Source organism: Pollicipes pollicipes, unplaced genomic scaffold, assembly GCF_011947565.3.
Source record: "Pollicipes pollicipes isolate AB1234 unplaced genomic scaffold, Ppol_2.1 Scaffold_3718;HRSCAF=4362_pilon_pilon_pilon, whole genome shotgun sequence".
Classification (NCBI taxonomy): domain Eukaryota; kingdom Metazoa; phylum Arthropoda; class Thecostraca; order Pollicipedomorpha; family Pollicipedidae; genus Pollicipes; species Pollicipes pollicipes.
Genome location: NW_023596361.1, coordinates 49,912 through 72,227, shown reverse-complemented (window position 1 = coordinate 72,227; position 22,316 = coordinate 49,912). Strand labels below are relative to the sequence as shown.

The following is a 22,316-nucleotide window of genomic DNA, read 5'->3' as shown; positions in this document are numbered from 1 at the left end:
TGTACGTGGCTTGTGTCAGACCACACCTAGAGAAGCTTGCTTCCCATGCTTCCAAAAACGAATGGAGCTGCTGAGGCTGAAGAGAGTACAGCGAAAAGCAACTAGGATGATATATGGGTAGGCCATCTTAAAACATGAGGATAGGCTTAAGGCTTTGGATTGGTATTCACTGCAATATCGTAGACTTTGAGGAGATTTGATAATGGCATTCAAGATTATGAAAGGGATAGACGAGGCAGATGTACAGGGAGCGCTGGAGGTTGGGCCGAGACTTAGTTGGAACCAATTTAAAGTAACAAAAGGTAAGAGTAGAGCTATGCAGGGGCAGATGTGATTTGGTCAAAAAAAGTGAATCATTGGAACGGATTGCCAAACGAAGTTGCAGGAAGTCCCTCCCTAGCAACATTTAAGAATCGTTTGAACAACTTCTATCGGTCTAAGGATCTCAGTTATAGCTACATTCAGGCAGGTCAGGTGGTAAGATTGGTGTCAAGGGTGAGTGCGGAATCTGGGTTAGGCCAACCTCGATGGCCCCTTGTGGCCCTTTACTGGCCTGATGTCTGCATGTTTATATGTCTAACGCCGTCGAAGGAATGAACCGGTCACCAATCAGTTCACCCCTTCTGACCTGTCTGCTGTCGAGGGCATGCGCCTGGATTAGTACTGTTCCGCACAGCATCTTTGTGCTGCGTTGCAGTCTAAGGCCCAAATTTACAGTTGAGAAAGAAGGCGCCCTGGATCGCGAAGGCCTTATTTTTGCTGTAATTATACCATGCCCGACCCCAGTGTCTCTACGCGACCAATAAGTCACAGTATTGTGTCAGCCCATGCATGGCAGAGTTGTCTCACAGTGATACGCAGTACCGTGCCATCCCGCGCCTGACAGCGTTGTCTCCAGCGGTCAGTGATACACGGTACCGTGTCATCCCGCGCCGGACAGCGTTGTCTCTCCTGGTCAGTGACGGAGAGCTGCCGTGTTATGTCTTGTCTGACAGCGTTGTCTCCGCCGGTCAGTGATACGCGGTACCGTGTCATCCCGCGTCTGGCAGCGTTGTCTCTCCCGGTCAGTGACGGAGCGGTACCGTGTCAGCCCGCGTCTGACAGCGTTGTCTCCGCCGGTCAGTGATGCGCGGTACCGTGTCATCCCGCGCCGGACAGCGTTATCTCTCCTGGTTAGTGACGGAGCGGTATCGCGTCAGCCCGCGTCTGACAGCGTTGTCTCTCCCGGTCCGTGACGGAGCGGGCCGGTCAGGCCTCTTCTGACAGCGTTGTCTCTCCCGGTCAGTGACAGAGCGGTACCGTGTCGTCCTGCGTCCGACAGCGTTGTCTCTCCCGGTCAGTGACGGATCGATACCATGTCGTCCTGCGCCTGACAATGTTGCCTTTCCCGGTCAGTGACGGAGCGGTACCGTGTCGTCCCGCGCCTGACAACGTTGCCTTTCCCGGTCAGTGGCGGATCGGTACCATTGTCGTCCCGCGCTTGACAACGTTGCCTTTTCCCGGTCAGTGACGGAGAGGTACCGTGTCGTCCCGCGCCTGACAACGTTGCCTCTCCCGGTCAGTGACGGAGCGGGCCGGTCAGGGGTGTTCCTGGCGATTGACGCCAACATTGAGTTGGCCGAGGAGGACGGCGTGTTCGACGTCTACGGCTACCTGAAGAAGATGCGGCAGGCTCGGCGGGGTCTCATCGAGACGATCGTGAGTGCCGAGCGGTCGTCAGCGCGGGTGCACGTGCCGACCGGCTGGGGTTGAGATGGAGGGGAGGGGGGGGGGGCAGCGGGAGGTGATCGTGAGGTGAGTACTGAGCAGCCGCCGGAGTAAGAGCGAACGTGCTGGCTGGCGTAGGGGGCCGGGTGGGGATCGATTGACGCGGCAGACTAAAGATGATCTTCGATGGCGTTAATGATGAGAGGATGGTGAGTTCGGTGGCCGCGTTGATGTGTGAAGAGGGCGTTTTTGCATAGTACTCCTTTTTGGCGACAATGAGCTGTTTCAGATGGGGGCCAAGCGTTTACACACTGCCTTTATCTTCAACTTGGCACTTGGCCACGAAACTAGGCATACCCTCCACTCCCCAGTGTTGTGGAAGAAAAGTGCTGTGATGAAGGTTCCGGATCCAGATGCGCACTGGCTGGTCTTCGCACACTCAGCTGATCAGCGGCGGGCGCTCTTTCCAGTTGATCGTTTGGACGTGTGGGTTGTCAGGTAGTCGAGCTCGTTTTGGGATCGAAGTGATGGGGCATGATGTGTGGGGAGAGGGAGGGGGCGTTTCGCAGCCAAGCACCCCGGGCACTGCCGTCAAGTGTGGCACCTGATCAATGGACTGGTTCGCTCCATCTCTGGAGCCCCCCCCCCACTAGGAATTCGTAGGCTCCTGGCTGACTCAGGACGCATTCAGCTGGTGACAAAGCCTTAGTGGTGGTGTCGGCCGGTAGCAGTTGTGCTTCTTGGCTGTTCATCGCTGTACTTCTCGGCTGTTCACGAGCAGCGTTGTCTCGGAGTTGTACACGGGCAGCGCGTCGCCCGGAAGGTCACCAGCGGTGTGTGGTGTACACGCGACGCCACGGGCCCGCCTAAGCTGTCCCTGCGCTACCCGCAGGACCAGTACAAGTTTGTGTACGACACGCTGGAGGAGTTCGTCACGTGCGGCTATTCGTCCTTCCCGGTGTCGGAGCTGTCGCAGCGGCTGAAGGAGAAGGCCGTCAAAGGGCTCGACAAGCTGAACGACTACCAGCGCGAGTTCAACCAGATCTGCCGCCAGGTGCCCAAGTTCACGATCGGCGACTGCGCCGGCGGCCACCGCGCCGACAACCGACACAAGAACCGTGACGTCATGATCGTGCCGCGTGAGTCCTCCATGTGTGACGTCATGACAGCGTGACCTCATCGGCCGGCTGTGAGGCGACTGAACGGACCAGGCAGGTTTGCGATGCGCATGGTGGATGATAGGTGAGTGCGCTGCGCTGTGTTTGCGACGACGCCTTGTTTGTGTCAGTAAGCAACTCAGTGATCCCAGATAACCAATGTCCCCAAAGTCACGATGTTGGGTGACAGATGGTGCTTGAAATAACTTCCCTCCACTCCATCGACTTTTTCCTCTTCACTCTCGGCATAGCGTGCCAACGTTGTGTTTGCAAAGGTGGAAATGCGCATGACTGATCCCCTCTTTAATTTGTCTTGCCAGAAAATAAAGCAGGACCCTTTTTAAAAGATCCGCCCTCGGCCTTCTTGTTAATCTTCCACAAAATTCCGGAAATGTTTGTCGTATAACCAGGCGGATCTAAATGATACATTAACACGTGCGCAAAGGCGCACCGTGCAGTAACAATCGCGTGCGGTTATATGTCCCCTCCGACCTTTGAAGTCCATGAACTTTTATTTATGGCACCCTGTGCACCATGTATTTCGGGACGTTGCGATTACCTGGCGAGCCCCCTGTGGTGCCCTGACCCCGCCGGCTGAGTCCACCATGACGCCACATCCGCCGGCGGCCGTCCCGGGTGACGTCACGCAGTGCCGAGCCAGCGCCGCCGGCGCGCGGTGGCGCCTGTGCCGGCGGCGGCGATCGTGGCCCGCTGCTCACCGCCGGCCCGCGGTGGCGCCTGGGCCGGCGGCGGGGATCGTGGCCCGCTGCTCACCGCCGGCCCGCGGTGTTCCCTGGGCCGGCGGCGGTGACCGTGGCCCGCTGCTCACCGCCGGCCCGCGGTGTTCCCTGGGCCGGCGGCGGTGACCGTGGCCCGCGGTGGCGCCTGTGCCGGCGGCGGCAATCGTGGCCCGCTGCTCACCGCCGGCCCGCGGTGTTCCCTGGGCCGACGGCGGTGATTGCGGCCCGCGGTGGCGCCTGTGCCGGCGGCGGCGATCGTGGCCCGCTGCTCACCGCCGACCCGCGGTGGCGCCTGGGTCGGTGGCAACAATCATGGCCCGCCCCTCGCCTCCGACCCGCGGTGGCGCCTGGGCCGGTATTCCGGCAGGCGGCGGCGCTCGTGGCTCGGCGGGACGCGACACCCCCTTTGTGCGCGCTGCCGAGCGGCGACGCTGACGTCGGCGGCGCGTGCGTTTCAGCCGACAACTTCCGCCCGTACCTGAGCTCATTCCAAGGCACCAACTTCACCGACTACATCAACGCCGTGTTCGTGGACGTGAGTATGGCGGGGGGAGTGGGGGGGGGGGGGGGAGCCGGGGTTGGCAGGCCAGCCGGGCCGGACGGCGCGCGCGACGCCGTGTTTTGCCGAGCCGGCGCGGTCAGGGACGGGCCGAAAGGCGAGCCGTCGTCGCCGCCACCGCGGTGGACGGCTGCCTGTCGCGGCGGCCGGCACGCGCGGCATCCGGGCGGGAGCGCCGCCGGAATGCGGCCCGCGCGTTAATTTGTCAGGCTCCGTTTCGTGGCCGGTTGTGCGGCGTTTTGAGGTCCGGAATGTGGTGACCCGCCCGGCGCATAGCTGCGGAGAGCGGTCCGAAGTCCGCAGCTCAGCGTTCCGAGCTTTTTCCTCGAGGAGAATGTTTGGCTGGCCGCCGGGGGCGGTTATTTTGGTGCGGGTCGGAATAGGATTCCTCGTGTAACGTATTTGATGTCCATTTTGAAAAGCTTGTCATTTGCGGAATGCCAGGTTATCGGCCTTCGCATTCCGTGGTCACGTCTCAATGTGAAGCACTTAGGGAAGAACGGAATGTCTTCAGGGAGTCGTGCGATGGATTTTATGTGGTTGGTGGACACACCGCTGTGTTGGTACCCTTTACTGGAATACGTAGTTTTAGTAACCCTACAGTGAGCCAAATTTGGTGTGTTGTACCTATTGAAATGTTGCGTGATTTACAAAACGCTGTTTTTAAGTGATGTCAGTCCGTCATTTGCCGTTTGATATTGACCTGGAGACTCGCGCGTGGGCGCAAATCTCGAGAGGTCAATTTCGGAGTTAAGTAATTTTACGACAGTCCTTGGTTGTTCTCAGTTTCGTTCGTTAGAGGGTCATTGTCTCGCTGTGCATTGCTTTTATGTTGTACCAGTATAATTCTTGGGGTTTGCACGTAGTGATGTGATGATTCACTAATTTCGTACAAACGGTTAGCCTGTGTTGTTTTTTGCCGCGGCTTTTGTTTTTGGGCATCGAGCCACACCCCGCCCACGGAGACTTTTCTGGCATGCTTCCCCAGTCCCCGCATTTGCGGTTGGCGCGGCTGCATCCGCCGCCTTGTGGCCGTCCGCAGTGGCCGTGTCCCTCGTACCCCAGTCCATGGCGGTTCGCTCGGCGCGGCTGCAGCGCGCGCGCGCGCCTGACACCGCAGACGCCTCTTGCAGGAGTACAACCGCGCGCGGGAGTACATAGTGACCGAGTGGCCGCTGCGCTCCACGCAGAGCGACTTCTGGAGCCTGGTGTACGACCACGACTGTAACTCGATAGTGGTGCTCACCAACCCGGGCGACAGTTCGGTAAGGGGCACCCGCCGCCGGTGTCGCCGCCGCCGCCACCGCCGCCCACTGCTCACGCGCCGCTGTTGCAGGGCTACACGCACCCGCGCGAGTACATCGTCACAGAGTGGCCGCTGGCCAGCACGGTGCCTGACATCTGGTCCATGGTGTACGACCACGACTGTAGCGCCGTCGTCGTGCTCTGTAACCCAGAGGCGTCGCCGGTCAGTCACGCGACGGTGGCGCCGCGCCGCGGCCGGCCCGTCAGCTACGCGGCTTCCGCAGCTTGTGGCGTGCCCGCTTTGCCCGGCCGGTGTGTGACGGCTTGTGCCCCCCCCCCCCTCGCCCCCGCGCCTCCGCCCGCGGTCAACGGCCAGCGGGGACCGCGGTCACGTGTGCCCCGTGTGTTCCGCCCCGGCCGGCGCGGAGCGCAGACGGCCCGTGCTGGGACGAATGCCGTGCGTGAGCGTTGCCCTGTTCTCCCGCGTAGATAGTCGCCGGACAGTCGCGCTTTCGAGGCCGGGCGCGGGTGACTGCTCTCCGAGACGGCCGCCGCCGAGGCTTGTGCGATAAGCGGTTTTATTGCTGTTTGGTTTTAGCAGCTTTTTCGTTGGGTGCGCCCGCGAGTCGACAGTTGTAGTTTGCCGCAGTTGCGCTATGTGTGAATGCCGCGCGACGCTCTCCGTGGAGTGTTTACATTTTGGCGTGTTTTAGTAGATTAGTCGGCTGTTGCAAGGCAGGTTGCCACGCGCAGCTTATGTGCGCCGTCCGCGGTGCCCCCTTGACACTCGCGCACGTACTGCCTGCAGATGTGCAGCGTTCTCCGGCTAACAGTGGCGCACACGCAACACACATGCGCTATGAGCATACTGTGTGTTTCCGCGTGGCGTTACATGGTTATAGAACATTCCGAGAAGCGAGCCAGTCTCAGCGGAATGATCGCGGAAATGCTTTAGTGAGGCGCGGCCGTCAGCTGTGCGATCTTGCCTGTCCACACAACACCAACGAAATGTATCGTGTGTGTCTGTGGATAAGACAGCAGTAATAGCCTTACTCCTTGGAGAAAGGCCAGGAGAATAGAGACATGAGAAGTGAATTCACTTCTGCCATTGTTTCGATGAAGGCATGTTACCAGAATATCAACCCATGTATAGATATATATACATATCTATACATAGATATATAGATATAGATACAGATATAGATATATAGATATAGATATAGATATAGATATATATATATATATATATATATATATATATATATATCACCGTTCTCCTGGTGTTTTTCTCCGAGGGATAAGGCTAGTGCTACTGTCTTATCTATGTGAATAATGTTCCTCGCTAATGCACTGAACAACTTTCGCGTGCGTGTGTTTTTGTGTCAGGCTATGGACATCGGTGTCCTAGGTATATTGCGGTGAATTTGGTCGCACGGTGACCAGTTTTTGTTCTGCGTCGCAAAGAGTACTGCTCGTTTTATTTCTAAAGCGCAGCTGACGGGCTACCTTAAACAGGGTGATAGTGAACGGTGTGCAAAATCTTCACATTAAGTGTGCGATCATTTTTCGCATGACCGTGAATATATGTGTGTCATGCATTTATGTTCAAAGCGTTGTTGCTCTCATGTTCAGGACACAATTTGCACACCACTCAGTCATCACTTTGTTTGAAGGATCCCCTCTGTGCTCATGTTACCCAGTTTTGCTTTCTGTTTTACGCGAGGTAAGCCAGTGTATGGCTTGTTGGACCCATCTGTTGGACACATCTTTTCGTTTCGTTAAGTAGCGTTATTTTTTCGCAGCCTACACTAGACGAGTGCCGTGTCCCCAGTGATGTTCAGCCAGTGGTGTCGCAGGGATGTGGGAAGGAAGTGATGGCCCTTCTATTCCTCCTCAATGCTGCGTTTAGGTCACCTCCGATCTGCTGAAGAAGCACTCTCGTGGCGTGAACATATGTACTCAGTGTCAATACTTGTGCGTCTCAATCGCCACCGACGGCGCGTGGCATGGGTTGACGCTCAGCTAAACAGCCGCCGCCTAGAGAAGGCGAGTCATTGTCGCAGTAGCGCTGATGAGTCTGATGGACTGATTCATATCCCTCGTTTGGCTCCCTGCCGCTCCACTGGCTGAATTGGGGACCCGCTCCCCGCGTGACGTCTGTGGCTGACTTGATGTGACGTGGCGTGCCCGACATCATTCGCACAAGGTCGTACGCTTTATTTGCATTTAACGCACTTAGCACATCGGAACAAATAACATTCCTGTATATAGAGTGTTTGGCATAGATGGCTTCATGTTGTGCAGTGTTTCCACCACCTCCATACGTATATGGATGCTCCCGCGTTTACCGAAAGTACCCCCCCCCCCCCCCCTACTCCCACCGCGCCCCCGTCACTGGAAGACCACACCCATCGATTGTTGGTCCTTCGTCGCTCTTTCGATGGCAACATGGCGACGTTGTTAGATTACACATCTTCTACACACGCACGCGCACCCCTCACAAGCACACGCACCCGCACAAGCACACGCACACGCGGACTTACACTCGCACTTACACGCAAGCGCACCCCGCACAAGCACACGCACCCGCACAAGTACACGCACACGCACAAGCACACGCGCACGCGCACGCGCACGCACGCACGCACGCACGCACGCCACGCACGCACGCACGCACGCACGCACGCACCACACACTACATCGTCTAGAGAACCTGATGCTACAGTGCAGATGCGATAGTATCTGCTTGCGTTTGATTAGTCCGCGCACTTTGTTCATGTGTTTTGTCCATTATTGCCTGGGCCTCTTGGTCGGTTTTTGGTCTCAGACATACAATGGATAGTTGGCGTTGTTGGGAGAAGGCTGTTGAGTTTGCGTCTGTCGTAGCATTTCACGTAAAAAATAGTCAAGCGTATGTCCATCTGCAATCAGTGCGTACTGCGAAAGGTAATATATTACGTGACGTGGCTACACCCAGTGACGCATTTTTGTCGCTCCAGCTCATGTTAGGACCGTGGCTTCCACTAAAAGGGGCCATATGATGCCAAATTGTGAGATAATTTCTGAGTGCCTCACGCAGCATCGGTTTTCATAGTTAACGAGATTGGACAGTGTGATACATGTCGTGGCTAATCGGACTGGAGTTGGCGGTTGGTTTTGCCCGTGCAGTTGTGCTCATCTCCGCGTATGCATCTGACTTCCGGCGTTGCCATCCGCATCGTTTGGTTTTTGGATTGTTTCCCGTCTGATTACCGTTACTGGACTGTTCAAGTAAACCCGATTTCGCAAACTTTGCCGTTCGAGTAACTGCTCAACATCTTCTTATTTATGACTTCCCCGTGAGGTAGGTTTGACTTAGTGATGATCCCCATCCCCACCGATAATCTTCAGTGTTGCGCGGTGTTCAAATCGGCGCCTGTCAGTCTGTCGTGCGTCTCGGCCGATGGGACGCTACGGCAGAAGGGGTGTATCGGCCAGCGCCGCGTGCCGCGCCGTGGTCTCGGACGTGACGTCAGGACGCTGAGCGGTGGCCGCCGTTGCAGAGCTTTCCCCACTTTTGGCCGGAGAGCACCAGGTCCAAGAAGTACGGCACCGTGTTCACTGTCGAGCACATATCGCACCAGCACTACCAGAACATCAAGTCCTGGGTCTTCAAGATCAACAAAAAGGTAGCGTGCTGGCCGTTTGCTTCAGGTTTGCTCTTCGTTGTGTCGTCTGGCATGATTTTGTGTGTTGTTTGATATAGTTTTGCAACTACACTTTTATTTGCGCGCTGCTTTCAACTTCCGTTGCGTTTTGACTGCGTTCCCTCGTTTGCGGGACCCGTTCCCTGCGTACTGCTGTCGGGCCAGCAGATAACACTGTCGTGTCCTCTGTTGCATCACACAGCATAGCGGCCTAGCTCCCCACACTCGCACTCGCGAGCGCTGCTCTGACCTTTCTCTATTTGGTACTAGGAGATAGCGCCGTACCGTAAGACCATATCGACCAACGTGGACCCACATCAAGGCTCGCAGGTGAGAACTGGCGCTGCATGCAGAGATTCGCCAGCGGCCAGGCAATTGGACTGGGGCTGAAGAACGGTGGCTTCGTCAAGGGATGAGATGAGTGCGGCTCGTATCCTGGCCAGTCGGTGCGAGTGCTCCATGTCACCATGTAGCGCTCGCATGTCTCGCATGTCGCGTGTCGCTGAGCCCTCCATGCCAGCATCGTGACCGTGTTGCGTCAGCATGGGCCGCGGTGTTCTCGTCATCACTGCCGAGGCTGCGCGTGCCGGCGGCGGTGGCTGAGAGCTGACTTAGGTGTTTTCGTCACGACTGCCGAGACTGCGCTTGCCGGCGTCGGTCGCTGGGAGGTGACTGACGTGGGTGGCTAGCGACTTTCCTTACCCGCGCCATTGAACGCCTGGTGCAGAAGGCAGCGGCTCGCTCCTGGGCCGTCACCGTCGGGGGGCCGCGGAGCCCGGTGTGGCGCAGGTCGCGCTGGGGCCGGTGTGGCGCAGGTCGCGCGGGGGCCGGTGTGGTACAGGTCGCGCGGAGGCGGGTGTGCGCAGGTCGCGCGGGGCCGGTGTGGCGCAGGTCGCGCGGGGCCGGTGTGGCGCAGGTCGCGCGGGGGCCGGTGTGGTGCAGGTCGCGCGGGCCGGTGTGGTGCAGGTCGCGCGGGGGCCGGTGTGGCGCAGGTCGCGCGGAGCCGGGTGGCGCAGGTCGCGGGCCGGTGTGGCGCGGTCGCGCGGGGCCGGCGTGGCGCGGTCGCGAAGCCGGTGTGCGCGGGTCGCGCGGGGCCGGCGTGGCGCAGGTCGCGCGGACATCACCACACCCGCCGCGCGTCGGTAGCTGCCCTAGCCTGCCGGCAGCCCATGTGGGCCTTTGCTGGCGGCCGGGCAGCGCTTGCTGACCCCCGTCCGCAGCGCTCGCTGACCCCCTTCCGCGCACCACCCACAGATCGTCTCGCTGACTGAGCTGATGGCCGGCGTCAAGGCCGAGGTGAAGACGTGCCAGCTGTTCCAACTGACCTGCTGGCCGGCCGCCTACAAGGTGCCCACCTCCACCAACGCGTTGGTCGAGCTGATGAACATGGTGGAGCGGTGGCGGCAGCGCTCCGGCTACGGGCCTGTGGTCGTCGTCTCTCCGTGAGTGCGGGCCGGCGGAGCTGGGCTCGGCGGCTGGCGGCTGGCTCCTGTGTCGGCTTCGCTCGCTCTGTTCCCGATGTGGGCCGTGCCACACGGCCGCTCCGAGGGGGCTGAGCTGTGTTTGGGACAGTCTGCGTGGGCCGCGGGCAAGAGGTTCGCGGGTGCCCGGCGTGGCGTTGAGATGTAGCTGCTCGCGACTCCGGGAGGATCTCATTTCATGGCCAGCTGAGGCTACCTCGGTGTTGGCTTTGCGAGCCGTCAAAGGTCTCCGTGGACGTGGCCTCTGTTCAGCGCGCGCTACATGGGCGGTCTTACCTCGTCTGAACGCTGTCTGTCTCGCACAGCCTGACAGTCCGGTGTCACGACCGATCTCCGGGCCCTCCGTTGTCATGCGTGAGGCGCTCCGCCGGAGCGACTGACCGCGGTCGCGTCAGGTCATCATGCGGACCCGGTGAGGTCTGCATGATGCCCTGTCGCCATCGCCCGCCTCCGCTCGATGGCGGCGTCGCCGTCGTCCGCGGGCGCGTCTCACCGCGCCGCCACGCGTTCCGCAGTGACGGCCAGTGCCGAGCGGGCGTGTACTGCGCGGCCAACGCGTGCATCGAGCAGGTGATCCAGCACAGCGAGGTGGACGTGTTCCAGGCGGTGAAGACGGTCCGCCGGCATCGGCCGCAGCTCATCTCCAACATGGTGAGGCCACCACTCCCTCACCCCCCTCCCGCCGGTGAGGCCGGCCCGGCTACGCAGATGTTCGGCCCGTTCTCCAGGAGTGTTACCCATACCAGGGGTGACGACAGCCCGTGATGTGCTGAGCTCTCCTCCAGCCGCTGCCCGGATGGTAAATCTCAACTATAACGTGACCTTACTTGACCTGATCACTTTCAGCTGCTGTGCTTGGCTAATTTCGGCTGATGCAATCTTGGTCGATAAACCTACTCGCATCAAACGCGTGCCGCGCTTCACAAATGCAATGTTCCATCAGTCTCGGTTCGGAATGCGGTGTTCCGGGCGGCGGGGCTGGGGATTCGGCCACGGGTTAGAGCTAGTTGGCTCACCCGGCCGTGAGGCGCTATGGAACACGGTTTGACGCAGCGCCGTCCGCCGGCGGACCCGGCCGTGCTGGTCCGGCCCCTGTGGCGGCACGGGCCTCGCTGCGGCGACGACGGCACTGAGCGGGGACGAGGCGCCGACTGGCCACTGGAGGGGCCGCTGGGCTGAGCCGTCGCCTGTCCGTCCTTCGCAGACCGAGTACAAGTACTGCTACGACCTGGTGCTGCACTACGTCCTCCACTATCTGAACCAGGAGGCGGCCAGCCACTAGTGACGGCAGCGGACGGGCGGGCCGCCGCGACGGTCTGGAGAGGCTGCTGCCGGCTGCCGCACACTCCTGCCGGCCGTGCACTGGTCTGCCTATGTGATGTGGGAAAGCTGGCAAGTGCGGGGTGGCCGGCTGCGTGACTTCCCCGCGCTGATGATCGGGTTTGGGCCTGATCTGGATCTGGATCTGGGTCTGGATCTGGGTCTGGTGCCGGGTCTGGGTCTGGGTTTCGGCCGCCAACCGTCGGTGGTTGGGATCTCGGCCGGAGGGGTTTCGGCCGCCGGCCGTCGGTGGTCGGGGTCGGGGTCTGGACCGGAGGGCTTTGGCCCGCCAGCCGTCGGTGCGTCGAGGGGCAGCGATGCCGTCAACGGCGTGCTGCACGATCTAACCCCAGGGGCAGGGGCGTCGGCTGTAAAGTCTGAGAGCATTGGAGGTCGAACGGAATTTGGAGCTCTTGGTGTGTGACAAAGGAGCGGATGTGCCATCGCCCGTCTGAGGGTGCCCGTTCTCTTCGGCGAGCGTCATTGAACAGGACTCCCGCGTAGCAGTTATGTATAGCGTTCAGACGTGTAGCAGCTGCGCATGTTTTGTCCGTGCAGTCGGCGGTATTCTGGGTGAAAACGTTAACGCTCGTCCCATGGTGTGAGCGTGTCGTTCATGTACTCATATTACGACAGCGATCCGTACCAGTTCGGTTTTGGTGACTGTTGAGCGCCGGCGTGCGTTGTTTGCGACTTGGAAGTTCAGATTGTATGATTGTTAGCGAGTTATCTGAGGATATGCCTTTCTGAGATGGCTATGCCGGATTTGGCGGCCGCACGTTACCGCCCCGTGCACGGCTGTCTGGCTCAGCGCAGGCGGGCAGGCCGTGCGTCCCCCTGCGGGTGGCCGTCCCAGCGGCGCCGTCGGGGGGGGGGGGAGGGGGAGGCCGTGCGTCCCTCTGCGAGTGGCCGTCCCAGCGGCGTCGCCGAGGGGGGGGGGGGGCAGGCCGTGCGTTTCTCTGCGAGTGGGCCGTCCAGCGGCGTCGCCGAGGGGGCGGGGGAGGGGCCGTACAACCCCTCTGCGAGTGGCCGTCCCAGCAGCGCCGCCGAGGGGGGGAGGCCGTGCGTCCCTCCGCGGGTGGCCGTCCCAGCGGCGCCGCCGGGGGGGGGGGAGGGGGCAGACCGTTCGTCCTCTGCGGGTGGCCGTCCCAGCGGCGCCGCCGGGGGGGGGGGGGGAGGGGGCAGACCGGTTCGTCCCTCTGCGGGTTGGCCGTTACCCAGCGGCGCCGCCGAGGGGGGGAGGCCGTGCGTCCCTCCGCGGGTGGGCCGTCCCAACGGCGCCGCCGGGGGGGTGGGGAGAAGGCGGGCAAGCCTGCACCCGGCGACGAAGCGCCCGGCCTTCGGGACCGCGGCGGGTGTGCGTGTGTGTGCTGACCTACCCGGTTCTGCGCACGCTCCGGCGCCCCCGGCAGCCGGGCGGGTGCAGTCTCGGCCGGGCCATGTTCGGGGCCGACGTTTAGGGCAGCGCGGCCCCGTCGTGAGGCGCGCTGGATAAGGACCTTCGGGGCTATCGGTGCAATTGTGGCTACGCGGTGGCCTTGTGCCTCCGGTTTGTACGGTGAATACAATATAGCCGATCCGGAAGTTGTGCGTCGCGTGCGATGGATAGCAATGGCCACTCAAAAATGTGCGAATGACCACAAAAAAACGATACTGGCCTAGGCCCCAGAATTGTGACGCTCCCAGACGTGAACATATGAAGTATGTTTGCGTCCGATTGTTGAAGCATCGCAGAGAAACGAGGGTGCTGCATGTCATTAAAAGGTAATCTCAGGTTTGATGTCCGACGCTGAGCCACGTCCATTCAAGACCAACGGCAGCGTCAATTGCAACAGCTTGATCAATTCATGTCAACCGCAGACTGACGACGGCCTGCTGCGTTGCGACACTCGCCGATGACTAAAACAGAATTTTATTCAACACGATGGTCCCGAAATCCAACGAGAAACGGGCTCAGGTAAAGCAGCGGATTTCTAAGCTTAAAAGTATTTTGCATGTAATCTGAAGGCACGCTAAGCATGTAAAAATGGCTGTTCGCACTCCAGCAGTCATCCATCGCATATCCCATCGTTAAGCAGTGTACCTCGCACTCGACAGTGGCGATGTTTGAAAACCCGATGAATATCTACAAAAAATGACCCGCCGCGTTCGCCACTCGCTCGCGTGTACGCATGCAGCTTACTTTGGCAACAGATCCTCGAACCTAGGGCAGCAAACGGCGTCCTCAAGCCAAGCGCGGTCGCAGGTGGCGACGGCCGTGTAACAAAACAAACGGGCTCCTTGGCGGCCGTGACCGGGCCGCCTGCACCGGTGCCTACTAAAGATGAGCGCTACTCAACGCGAGAGATCACACAGCTCGGCATTTGGTGACGCGTGAACCAACAGCGAACGGCCAGGACTAGCTCGCCGGCCGCCTCGTCTCTACAGCACACCCCGCGCCCTGTCCGCCAGCGCCCGTCGCCGGCGCGCTCGCCGGCCCTCCACACACCGCGATGGTTTGTACTGTTGCGAGCGAGCGCCGCCAGGCGCCGCTCGTGGTGGCGGCGCCGGCGCTACGCCCCGTCGGGTCCGGTGGGCGCACCGTGTACGCGGAACCGATACACGCACGTGTAGTTCGGATGTCCCCAGTTGGACTTGACGCGTAGTTCGACCACGCTGAAGTCGGCGGCGCCGACGACCTGCGCGCCGAACTCCTGCAGCGGCGGCCCCGCCTCCTCGTACACGTAGTCGCCCAGCACGACGCCCTCCCGGTCCTGGGGGTCGGCCAGGCCCTGGCGGCGTGGTGCAGACAGGTCAGGTGGCGCGCGGGGTTCGGCCGGCCGCGCCACGCAGTCCGGACCCGTGACAGGTCCCGGCACTGCTGCCGTGCAAAGGCAAAACCCACATATTCAGGTTTGGGCATTTTGCGCTTTTTATGTCGTTTGATCTGTCTTCTCCAGTTAAATTCGGTTATCTAAGCCTTGCGTTGAACTTTTCGCAAACTTTTAGCTCAGGAAGGCTAAAAGTTTGTGAGAAAATCGACGAAGGGTTTAAGTAACCCAATTCAGCATGATAAGACGAATCAAAGGACGTAAAAAACACAATGGTCAAACATGAACGTATCGGGTTTTACCTTTGGACAGCAGACTGGCCTCGGACGGTGGTGCTTGGCACAGGCCTGGACACAAAACTGTCGACGCAAATCCTGCGAGCCAAGGCAGCTCTAAAGCTCCGTGAGCCCCAAACTTAAACCATTATCTCCTCCCACATTGTCTGGGGCGGTCTCCACGCTTACACGGTGCATTGGCTTGAAAATCACACCTGAGTAACGCCCACACCTTCACGCCTTCGCCCATCCCACGAGGCGACGCCACACACCAGCACGGTGAACTGTCCGCATGTCCCTGACGATGGGGTGTCCTGAGGAGGCGGAGGGGAGGGAGGGAGCGAGGGCATCACCCACCAGCACGGTGAACTGTCCGCGTGTCCCTGACGATGGGGTGTCCTGGGGAGGCGGGGGGGAGGGAGGGAGCGGGGGCATCACCCACCAGCACGGTGAACTCTCGGGGCGCCGAGTCGATGGCGGCACTGGGCGTCAGGTTACGCGAGATGTGCTCCATCACGAAGCCGGTGGGCACGATCCGTCGCGACAGCGCGATGACGAAGTAGCCCTGGCCGCGGAAGGCAAAGCACTCGCCGGGACTCATGTGCGGCTGCCGATGGAAAGAGAGAGGGTGTAAGCTGGTGACGAGGCGTCGGGCACACTGAGCTCGGCCACGACAGCGGCGAACACTGGTCCAGACGAAGCTGGTGACAGGGTGCCGGGCACACTGAGCTCGACCACGACAGCGGCGAACGCTGGTTCAGAAGAAGCTCGTGGCAGGGTGCCGGGCACACTGAGCTCGACCACGACAGCGGCCAACGCTGGTTCAGACGAAGCTGGTGACAGGGTGTCGGGCACACTGAGCTCGACCACAACAGCGGTGCACACTGGTCCAGACGGAGAACAGGTTACAGGAAACGGACGGTGCCGTGGATGGCAAACGCGGTAACTGCAAGCAGTTTCTAAATGCAAGTAGATACGCGTGGAGTTCACGGACAATCCACGCTGGTTAGCGAAGCCGACGCGTTGAACGAACCCGCTCTAACGGGAACCCTACGCCCGTTCTGAACATATACAAGTGACACTTGTTATTACACCTACATGTGTACGTGATCTTTGCATGTCAATGCCAGCCCAGTGAGCTTACACCTTTTCATTGATCTTTGTATTTGTACGTAGAGTTTGGAACCTTCTTTTGTTTGATATGATCAACTTCAAAAGATTTATCAAGCGAGAGGGAACACAAACACACGCCGGGGCACGCCACGTCCGACAGCTGGTACCTGGATGATGGTCCGCGGGTTGTTGGACGCATACCACAGAGGGATGCCCAGCACGGAGATGCGCGCCGACTTGACGTTGTAGGACTCCGTGCACTTGGTGCTGACGACGCTGCCGCCGGCTGACTCCAGCGCGTAGTCGAACTTGCCCGTCTTGTCGGCGTCGTACAGAGCCAGCGTCTGGCGCGCGATGGTCTCCACGTCGGCCCGGCTGACGCCTGTAACGGCCACGGCCGGCGCGGTCTCCAAGGCCAGGTCTGCCGACAGTCCGCGCACATGAGTGTGCTGGAGATGGTACATGGGCGCTGTGCGGCCAGGGCAGCCCGTCACGACCCGCCGTAACAAGGGTAGTGGGGAGGGGGCGGTCTTAGGGCGCCAGGCCTCTGGACAGGACAGCGCGTCACAACCCACCTAAGGAAGGGGGGAGGTCTGAGAACGCCAGGCTTCTGGACAGGGGAGCGCGTCACATCTCACCTAAAGAAGGGGGAGGTCTGAGGGCGCCAGGCTTCTGGACAGGACAGCGCGTCAAAACCCACCTAAAGAAGGGGAGGTCTGAGAACGCCAGGCTTCTGGACAGGGGAGCGCGTCACAACCCACCTAAAGAAGGGAGGGGGTCTGAGGACGCCAGGCCTCTGGACAGGGGAGCGCGTCACAATCCACTTAAAGAAGGGGAGGGGGTCTGAGGACGCCGGGCTTCTGGACAGGACAACCCGTCACGGCCCACCTAAAGAACGAATGGCGGATGGTCTGAGGACACTAGGCTTCTGGACAAGAGAACGCGTCGTGACCCACCTAAAGACGTGGGGGGGGGGGGGGGGAGACCTAAGGATGCTAGGTTTCTTGACAGGACAGCACGTAATGATCCCACGACGTGGGCAGCGGAGAACACCTGGCGGCACCAAGTTTGACGGCTTGGTGGTGTCCGGACGGGGCAAGCCGTTACCTCGAAACACGCAGGGTGTGGACAGGTGATATGCCCGGGCCCAAGGAGACAGAGTCGCGCACGAGAAGGCACCTCCATGTCCCCGCGGGTACAGGATAAGCAGAGAATGACAGAATGATGCTATTCCACAGAATAACAGGGATGGGTGGCGTCCGGCGATACGCTCTGACCGTGGGAAGGTGAGAGCGACAGGGTCAACTCTGGACAGGGCAGGACGTCACCATACGCCAAGGGTGTCATCAGGTCCCGGTGTCTTCGCCATACACCGAAGATGTGATCAGGTCCCGGTGTCGTCACCATACACCGAGGATGCGATCAGGTCCTGGTGTCGTCACCATACACCGAGGGTGTGATCAGGTCCTGGTGTCGTCACCATACACCGAGGATGCGATCAGGTCCTGGTGTCGTCACCATACACCGAGGGTGTGATCAGGTCCCGGTGTCGTCACCATACACTGAAGGTGTCATCAGGTCCCGGTGTCGTCACCATACACTGAAGGTGTCATCAGGTCCCGGTGTTGTCACCATACACCGAGGATGTGATCAGGTCCCGGTGTCGTCACCATAAACCGAGGGTGTGATCAGGTCCCGATGTCGTCACCATCCACTGAAGGTGTGACCAGGTCCCGGTGTCGTCACCATACACTGAAGGTGTCATCAGGTCCCGGTGTCGTCACCATACACCGAGGGTGTGATCAGGTCCCGGTGTCGTCACCATACACCGAGGGTGTGATCAGGTCCCGGTGTCGTCACCATACACTGAAGGTGTCATCAGGTCCCGGTGTCGTCACCATACACCGAGGATGTGATCAGGTCCTGGTGTCATCACCATACACCGAGGGTGTGATCAGGTCCCGGTGTCGTCACCATACACTGAAGGTGTCATCAGGTCCCGGTGTCGTCACCATACACCGAGGGTGTGATCAGGTCCCGGTGTCGTCACCATACACCGAGGGTGTGATCAGGTCCTGGTGTCGTCACCATACACTGAAGGTGTGATCAGGTCCCGGTGTCGTCACCATACACCGAGGGTCTGATCAGGTCCCGGTGTCGTCACCATACGCCAAGGGTGCCATCAGGTCCCGGTGTCTTCGCCATACACCGAATATGTGGTCAGGTCCCGGTGTCGTCACCATACACCGAGGGTGTGATCAGGTCCTGGTGTCGTCACCATACACCGAGGGTGTGATCAGGTCCTGGTGTCGTCACCATACACTGAAGTTGTCATCAGGTCCTGGTGTCGTCACCATACACCGAGGATGTGATCAGGTCCCGGTGTCTTCGCCATACACCGAGGATGTGATTAGGTCCTGGTGTCGTCGCCATATACCGAGGGTGTGATCGGGTCCCCGCGTCGGCAAAACCATACAACCTTCTGCCTATTGCTAGCCATATGTGGTGTTTCCATCAGGTGCCCCATGACCAAACGCCAGTGACCAGCTGGCAGCGAACCGCCCAGTGCACCTGGTCAGGACGATGTCTGGCAACAGTGCGTCAAAACAGTCTGTTGGCAGGTATGGCAGCAGCTAACTGTACCAATCAACGCGCCAGTTCACAAGTACCCGCTGCATATTACTCAGCCATAAAACAGGCGTACCTGCACCGAGTCGCGGCCCAATTTATCAGCGACAAGCGCGCGTAAATACCTAAACGAACGCGGGGCCTGGCGGCACCCGTCAAGCCTGGCCCCGCGACAACCTAACCCTCGCGCCGGCGGACGTCGACCTCTCCGCCCCGGCCCCGGCTCCGGCTCCGGCTCCGGCTCCGACTCCGGCTCCGGCTCCGACTCCGGCTCCGCCTCAGCTCCGGCTCCGGCTCCGGCTCCGGCTCCGGCTCCGGCTCCGGCTCCGGCCCAGCTCCTGCGCCGGCGCGAGCCCACCCGCTCACCTTGCTTGATGGTGGCCGCGTGCACCAGCAGCCGCTCCTCCAGCTGGCGCTCCATGTCTTGCAGCCGGCCGCTCAGCAGCGCGCTCCAGTCCGGGTCGGTCCGGTTACAGCACGAGCGCACCTGTTTCAGGCTTTCCTGCGAGCAGGCACGGGCACAGGCGTGAGCACGGCACGGCGTGGTGGGCGTCAGGGGATGGGGATCCCGGTCGCATGGCGTCCGCTCGGTCCGGTCCGCTTGATGCCGCGTGGAGCCGCCGGGCTGGCGAGCAGCAGACGACGATTTGTGTACGGACACAAAGCTGGACAACGATGAAGGCCACCGGCCGTTGCAAATTCGCAGATATTATAATGGATAATTATTCCTGGCCCAACCCCAAAGTGCGGAGCAGACCTCACCTGGACCACCAGTAGGAGACGGTTTAGGTCGCTGAACTCTTGCTGCAGCTGGGTCAGTTTGGCGGCGAGCGCGGCGCCGCGCTCCTCGCGCCGGCCAGCGTCCGCCTCCAGCTGAGCCAGTGCCTCGCGGACGGCTTGCAGCTCGGCCAGCCGCGCCGCCAGCTCGGCAGCGCTGGCCGCGCCGGCCGCCTCGCCGTCGGCCCGGCGCTGCTGGTCGGCGTCGGCGCGCTCCTGCAGCTGGCGGCGGACGGCAGCCAGCTCCTGCGTCAGCCGGCCGTCCAGGCCCACCAGCCGCGCCGTCTGGCGCTTCTCGGCCGCCGCCAGCTGGTCGCCGGTGAGCAGCGCCGCCGAGCCGGCCGCCAGCCCCAGCGCGGCGCGCAGGGCGTCCGGCCGCGCCGCCGCCGCCGACGCCGCGCGGCACGCCTGTCGACGGACGCCACCGCAGGTCAGTGTCACGGCCGGTCCGTGTCACGGCCGGTCCGTGTCACGGTCGGTCAGTGTCACGGTCGGTCAGTGTCAAGGACAGCGGCTACCGGCTATCACCAGGCGGAGGCTGGTTAGCGCCAAAGCCAGCCAGGGACAGCGAATACGCGGGCAGGTCACCACCAAAACCGGTCACGGACGGACAGGTCACCACCACAGCTGGTCACGGACGGACAGGTCACCACCACAGCTGGTCACGGACGGACAGGTCGCCACCAAAACCGGTCACGGACGGACAGGTCACCACCACAGCTGGTCACGGACGGACAGGTCACCACCACAGCTGGTCACGGACGGACAGGTCACCACCACAGCTGGTCACGGACGGACAGGTCACCACCAAAACCGGTCACGGACGGACAGGTCACCACCACCACGGCTGGTCACGGACGGACAGGTCACCACCACAGCTGGTCACGGACGGACAGGTCACCACCAAAACCGGTCACGGACGGACACGTCACCACCACAGCTGGTCACGGACGGGCAGGTCACCACAAAAACAGGTCACGGACGGACAGGTCACCACCACAGCTGGTCACGGACGGACAGGTCACCACCACAGCTGGTCACGGACGGACAGGTTACCACAACACTGGTCACGGACGGACAGGTCACCACCACAGCTGGTCACGGACGGACAGGTTACCACAGCTGGTCACGGAACGGACAGGTTACCACAACAGCTGGTCACGGACGGACAGGTCACCACCACAGCTGGTCACGGACGGACAGGTTACCACAACAGCTGGTCACGGACGGACAGGTCACCACCACAGCTGGTCACGGACGGACAGGTCACCACCACAGCTGGTCACGGACGGACAGGTTACCACAACTGGTCACGGACGGACAGGTCACCACCACAGCTGGTCACGGACGGACAGGTTACCACAACAGCTGGTCACGGACGGACAGGTCACCACCACAGCTGGTCACGGACGGACAGGTTACCACAACAGCTGGTCACGGACGGGCAGGTCACCACCACGGCCGGTCACGGACGGCGCACCGCCCGGGTTCACAGAGTGACCTGGCACGGCCCATGGACCCTTGCAGGCGTGATATCGCCAGAGGTTGCTGCTATGCGTGTCAGCGTGTCAATGGGGGGGGGGGGGGCAAAACTATCAACAAGCCTCCGGAGACAAGCAGACTTCACACCGAGCGGCAGCAAGGGCCAGGCAGTCGGGCCGCTGCCGGTCTGATGGCGACACGTGCCGCCGCTGACGACACCTCTGTCTGGTCGGCCGACTCACCTGGAAGTCCGTCTGCAGCAGAGCCAGCTTGGCCTGCAGCTGCTCCAGCTGCGTGTACACGGCCGCCAGCGACTGGTCGGGCGCGGCGGCCGCGGCCGGGGCCGGGGCCGGGGCCGCGGCCGGCGGCGACACGAACACTGGCTCCGTGATCGGGGCGGCCACCGGCGCCGGCGCCAGAGCCGAGCTGCCCAGCAGCGCCAGGTAGCCGTACATGCCCTGCGGCACGACAGACCCCAGGTGACCACACACGCGTCAGCCAGCGCCACGTGTCCTGAGGCAGCGGTCTGTGACGCGTCAGCCAGCGCCACGTGTCCTGAGGCAGCAGTCTGTGACGCGTCAGCCAGCGCCACGTGTCCTGAGGCAGCGGTCTGTGACGCGTCAGCCAGCGCCACGTGTCCTGAGGCAGCGGTCTGTGACGCGTCAGCCAGCGCCACGTGTCCTGAGGCAGCAGCCTGTGATGCGTCAGCCAGCATAACGTGTCCTGGACAGCAGTTTGTGACTCGTCAGCCAGTATCATATGTCCCGGACAGAAGTTTGTGCTAAACACTTATGGACATGCACAGTACGGAAAAATGAGGCATACATAAAATGCGCCGCGTGCAGGCATCATCAAAGCATTTCATAACCGTAGAGGCATTTTTTAATATTCTAAAAGCCCTAGCGCACGTTCCGGCAGTCATGGCAATAACATCGCTCCATTCTCCAGAAACAAAAACAGGTTGGCACTGATAAATTATCTGCACCGAAACTCATTTCTTTGAGTTGTTTTCAACGTGTAGCGCTTTGATTGCGATGACACCAGCCCGGGCTAGAACCACCCATATTGACAACAGTGTGTCAAGAAGTGAGCCTACTCAGAGTTTCCCGCCAGCTCAGAACGTAGCTGTCCATCAAAACGCCATGACAAACAGCAATCACATCTCAAACAAATCAGGGAGTGTCGACACCCTGCAGGTCCGTGGGCGGGGCGGGACGAGGCAGCTCGCTACAAAACCCCAGCCGCCGTCGAGCCGAGGGTCAAGAACGCGCCGGCGGCCAGTCATGCTGTTCTCCGTTGTGCTCCTACTCCGCCTTGATCTATGCCTGTGCCTCGG

At 60.8% G+C, this 22,316-nt stretch overlaps 2 protein-coding genes across 2 annotated transcripts; one reads left to right on the top strand and one right to left on the bottom strand.

Moving 5' to 3' along the window:
- The first annotated feature begins 113 nt into the window (after positions 1 to 113).
- LOC119092954 (receptor-type tyrosine-protein phosphatase U) lies at positions 114 to 12,755 on the top strand. The gene is made up of 10 exons (XM_037215850.1): positions 114 to 117; positions 1,508 to 1,698; positions 2,600 to 2,846; positions 4,063 to 4,139; positions 5,297 to 5,428; positions 8,951 to 9,076; positions 9,365 to 9,424; positions 10,349 to 10,536; positions 11,091 to 11,226; positions 11,780 to 12,755. Exons 1-10 carry the CDS (start codon positions 114 to 116, stop codon positions 11,855 to 11,857), a joined length of 1,239 nt encoding a protein of 412 aa, XP_037071745.1. The 3' UTR covers positions 11,858 to 12,755.
- Positions 12,756 to 13,791: 1,036 nt separating this feature from the next.
- On the bottom strand, positions 13,792 to 19,625 carry LOC119092938 (SUN domain-containing protein 2). The gene is made up of 5 exons (XM_037215835.1): positions 19,484 to 19,625; positions 19,088 to 19,223; positions 16,261 to 16,514; positions 15,423 to 15,587; positions 13,792 to 14,666 (listed from the first exon to the last, which is right to left on the bottom strand). Exons 2-5 carry the CDS (start codon positions 19,140 to 19,142, stop codon positions 14,448 to 14,450), a joined length of 693 nt encoding a protein of 230 aa, XP_037071730.1. The 5' UTR covers positions 19,143 to 19,223; positions 19,484 to 19,625; the 3' UTR covers positions 13,792 to 14,447.
- Between the last annotated feature and the right edge of the window lie 2,691 nt (positions 19,626 to 22,316).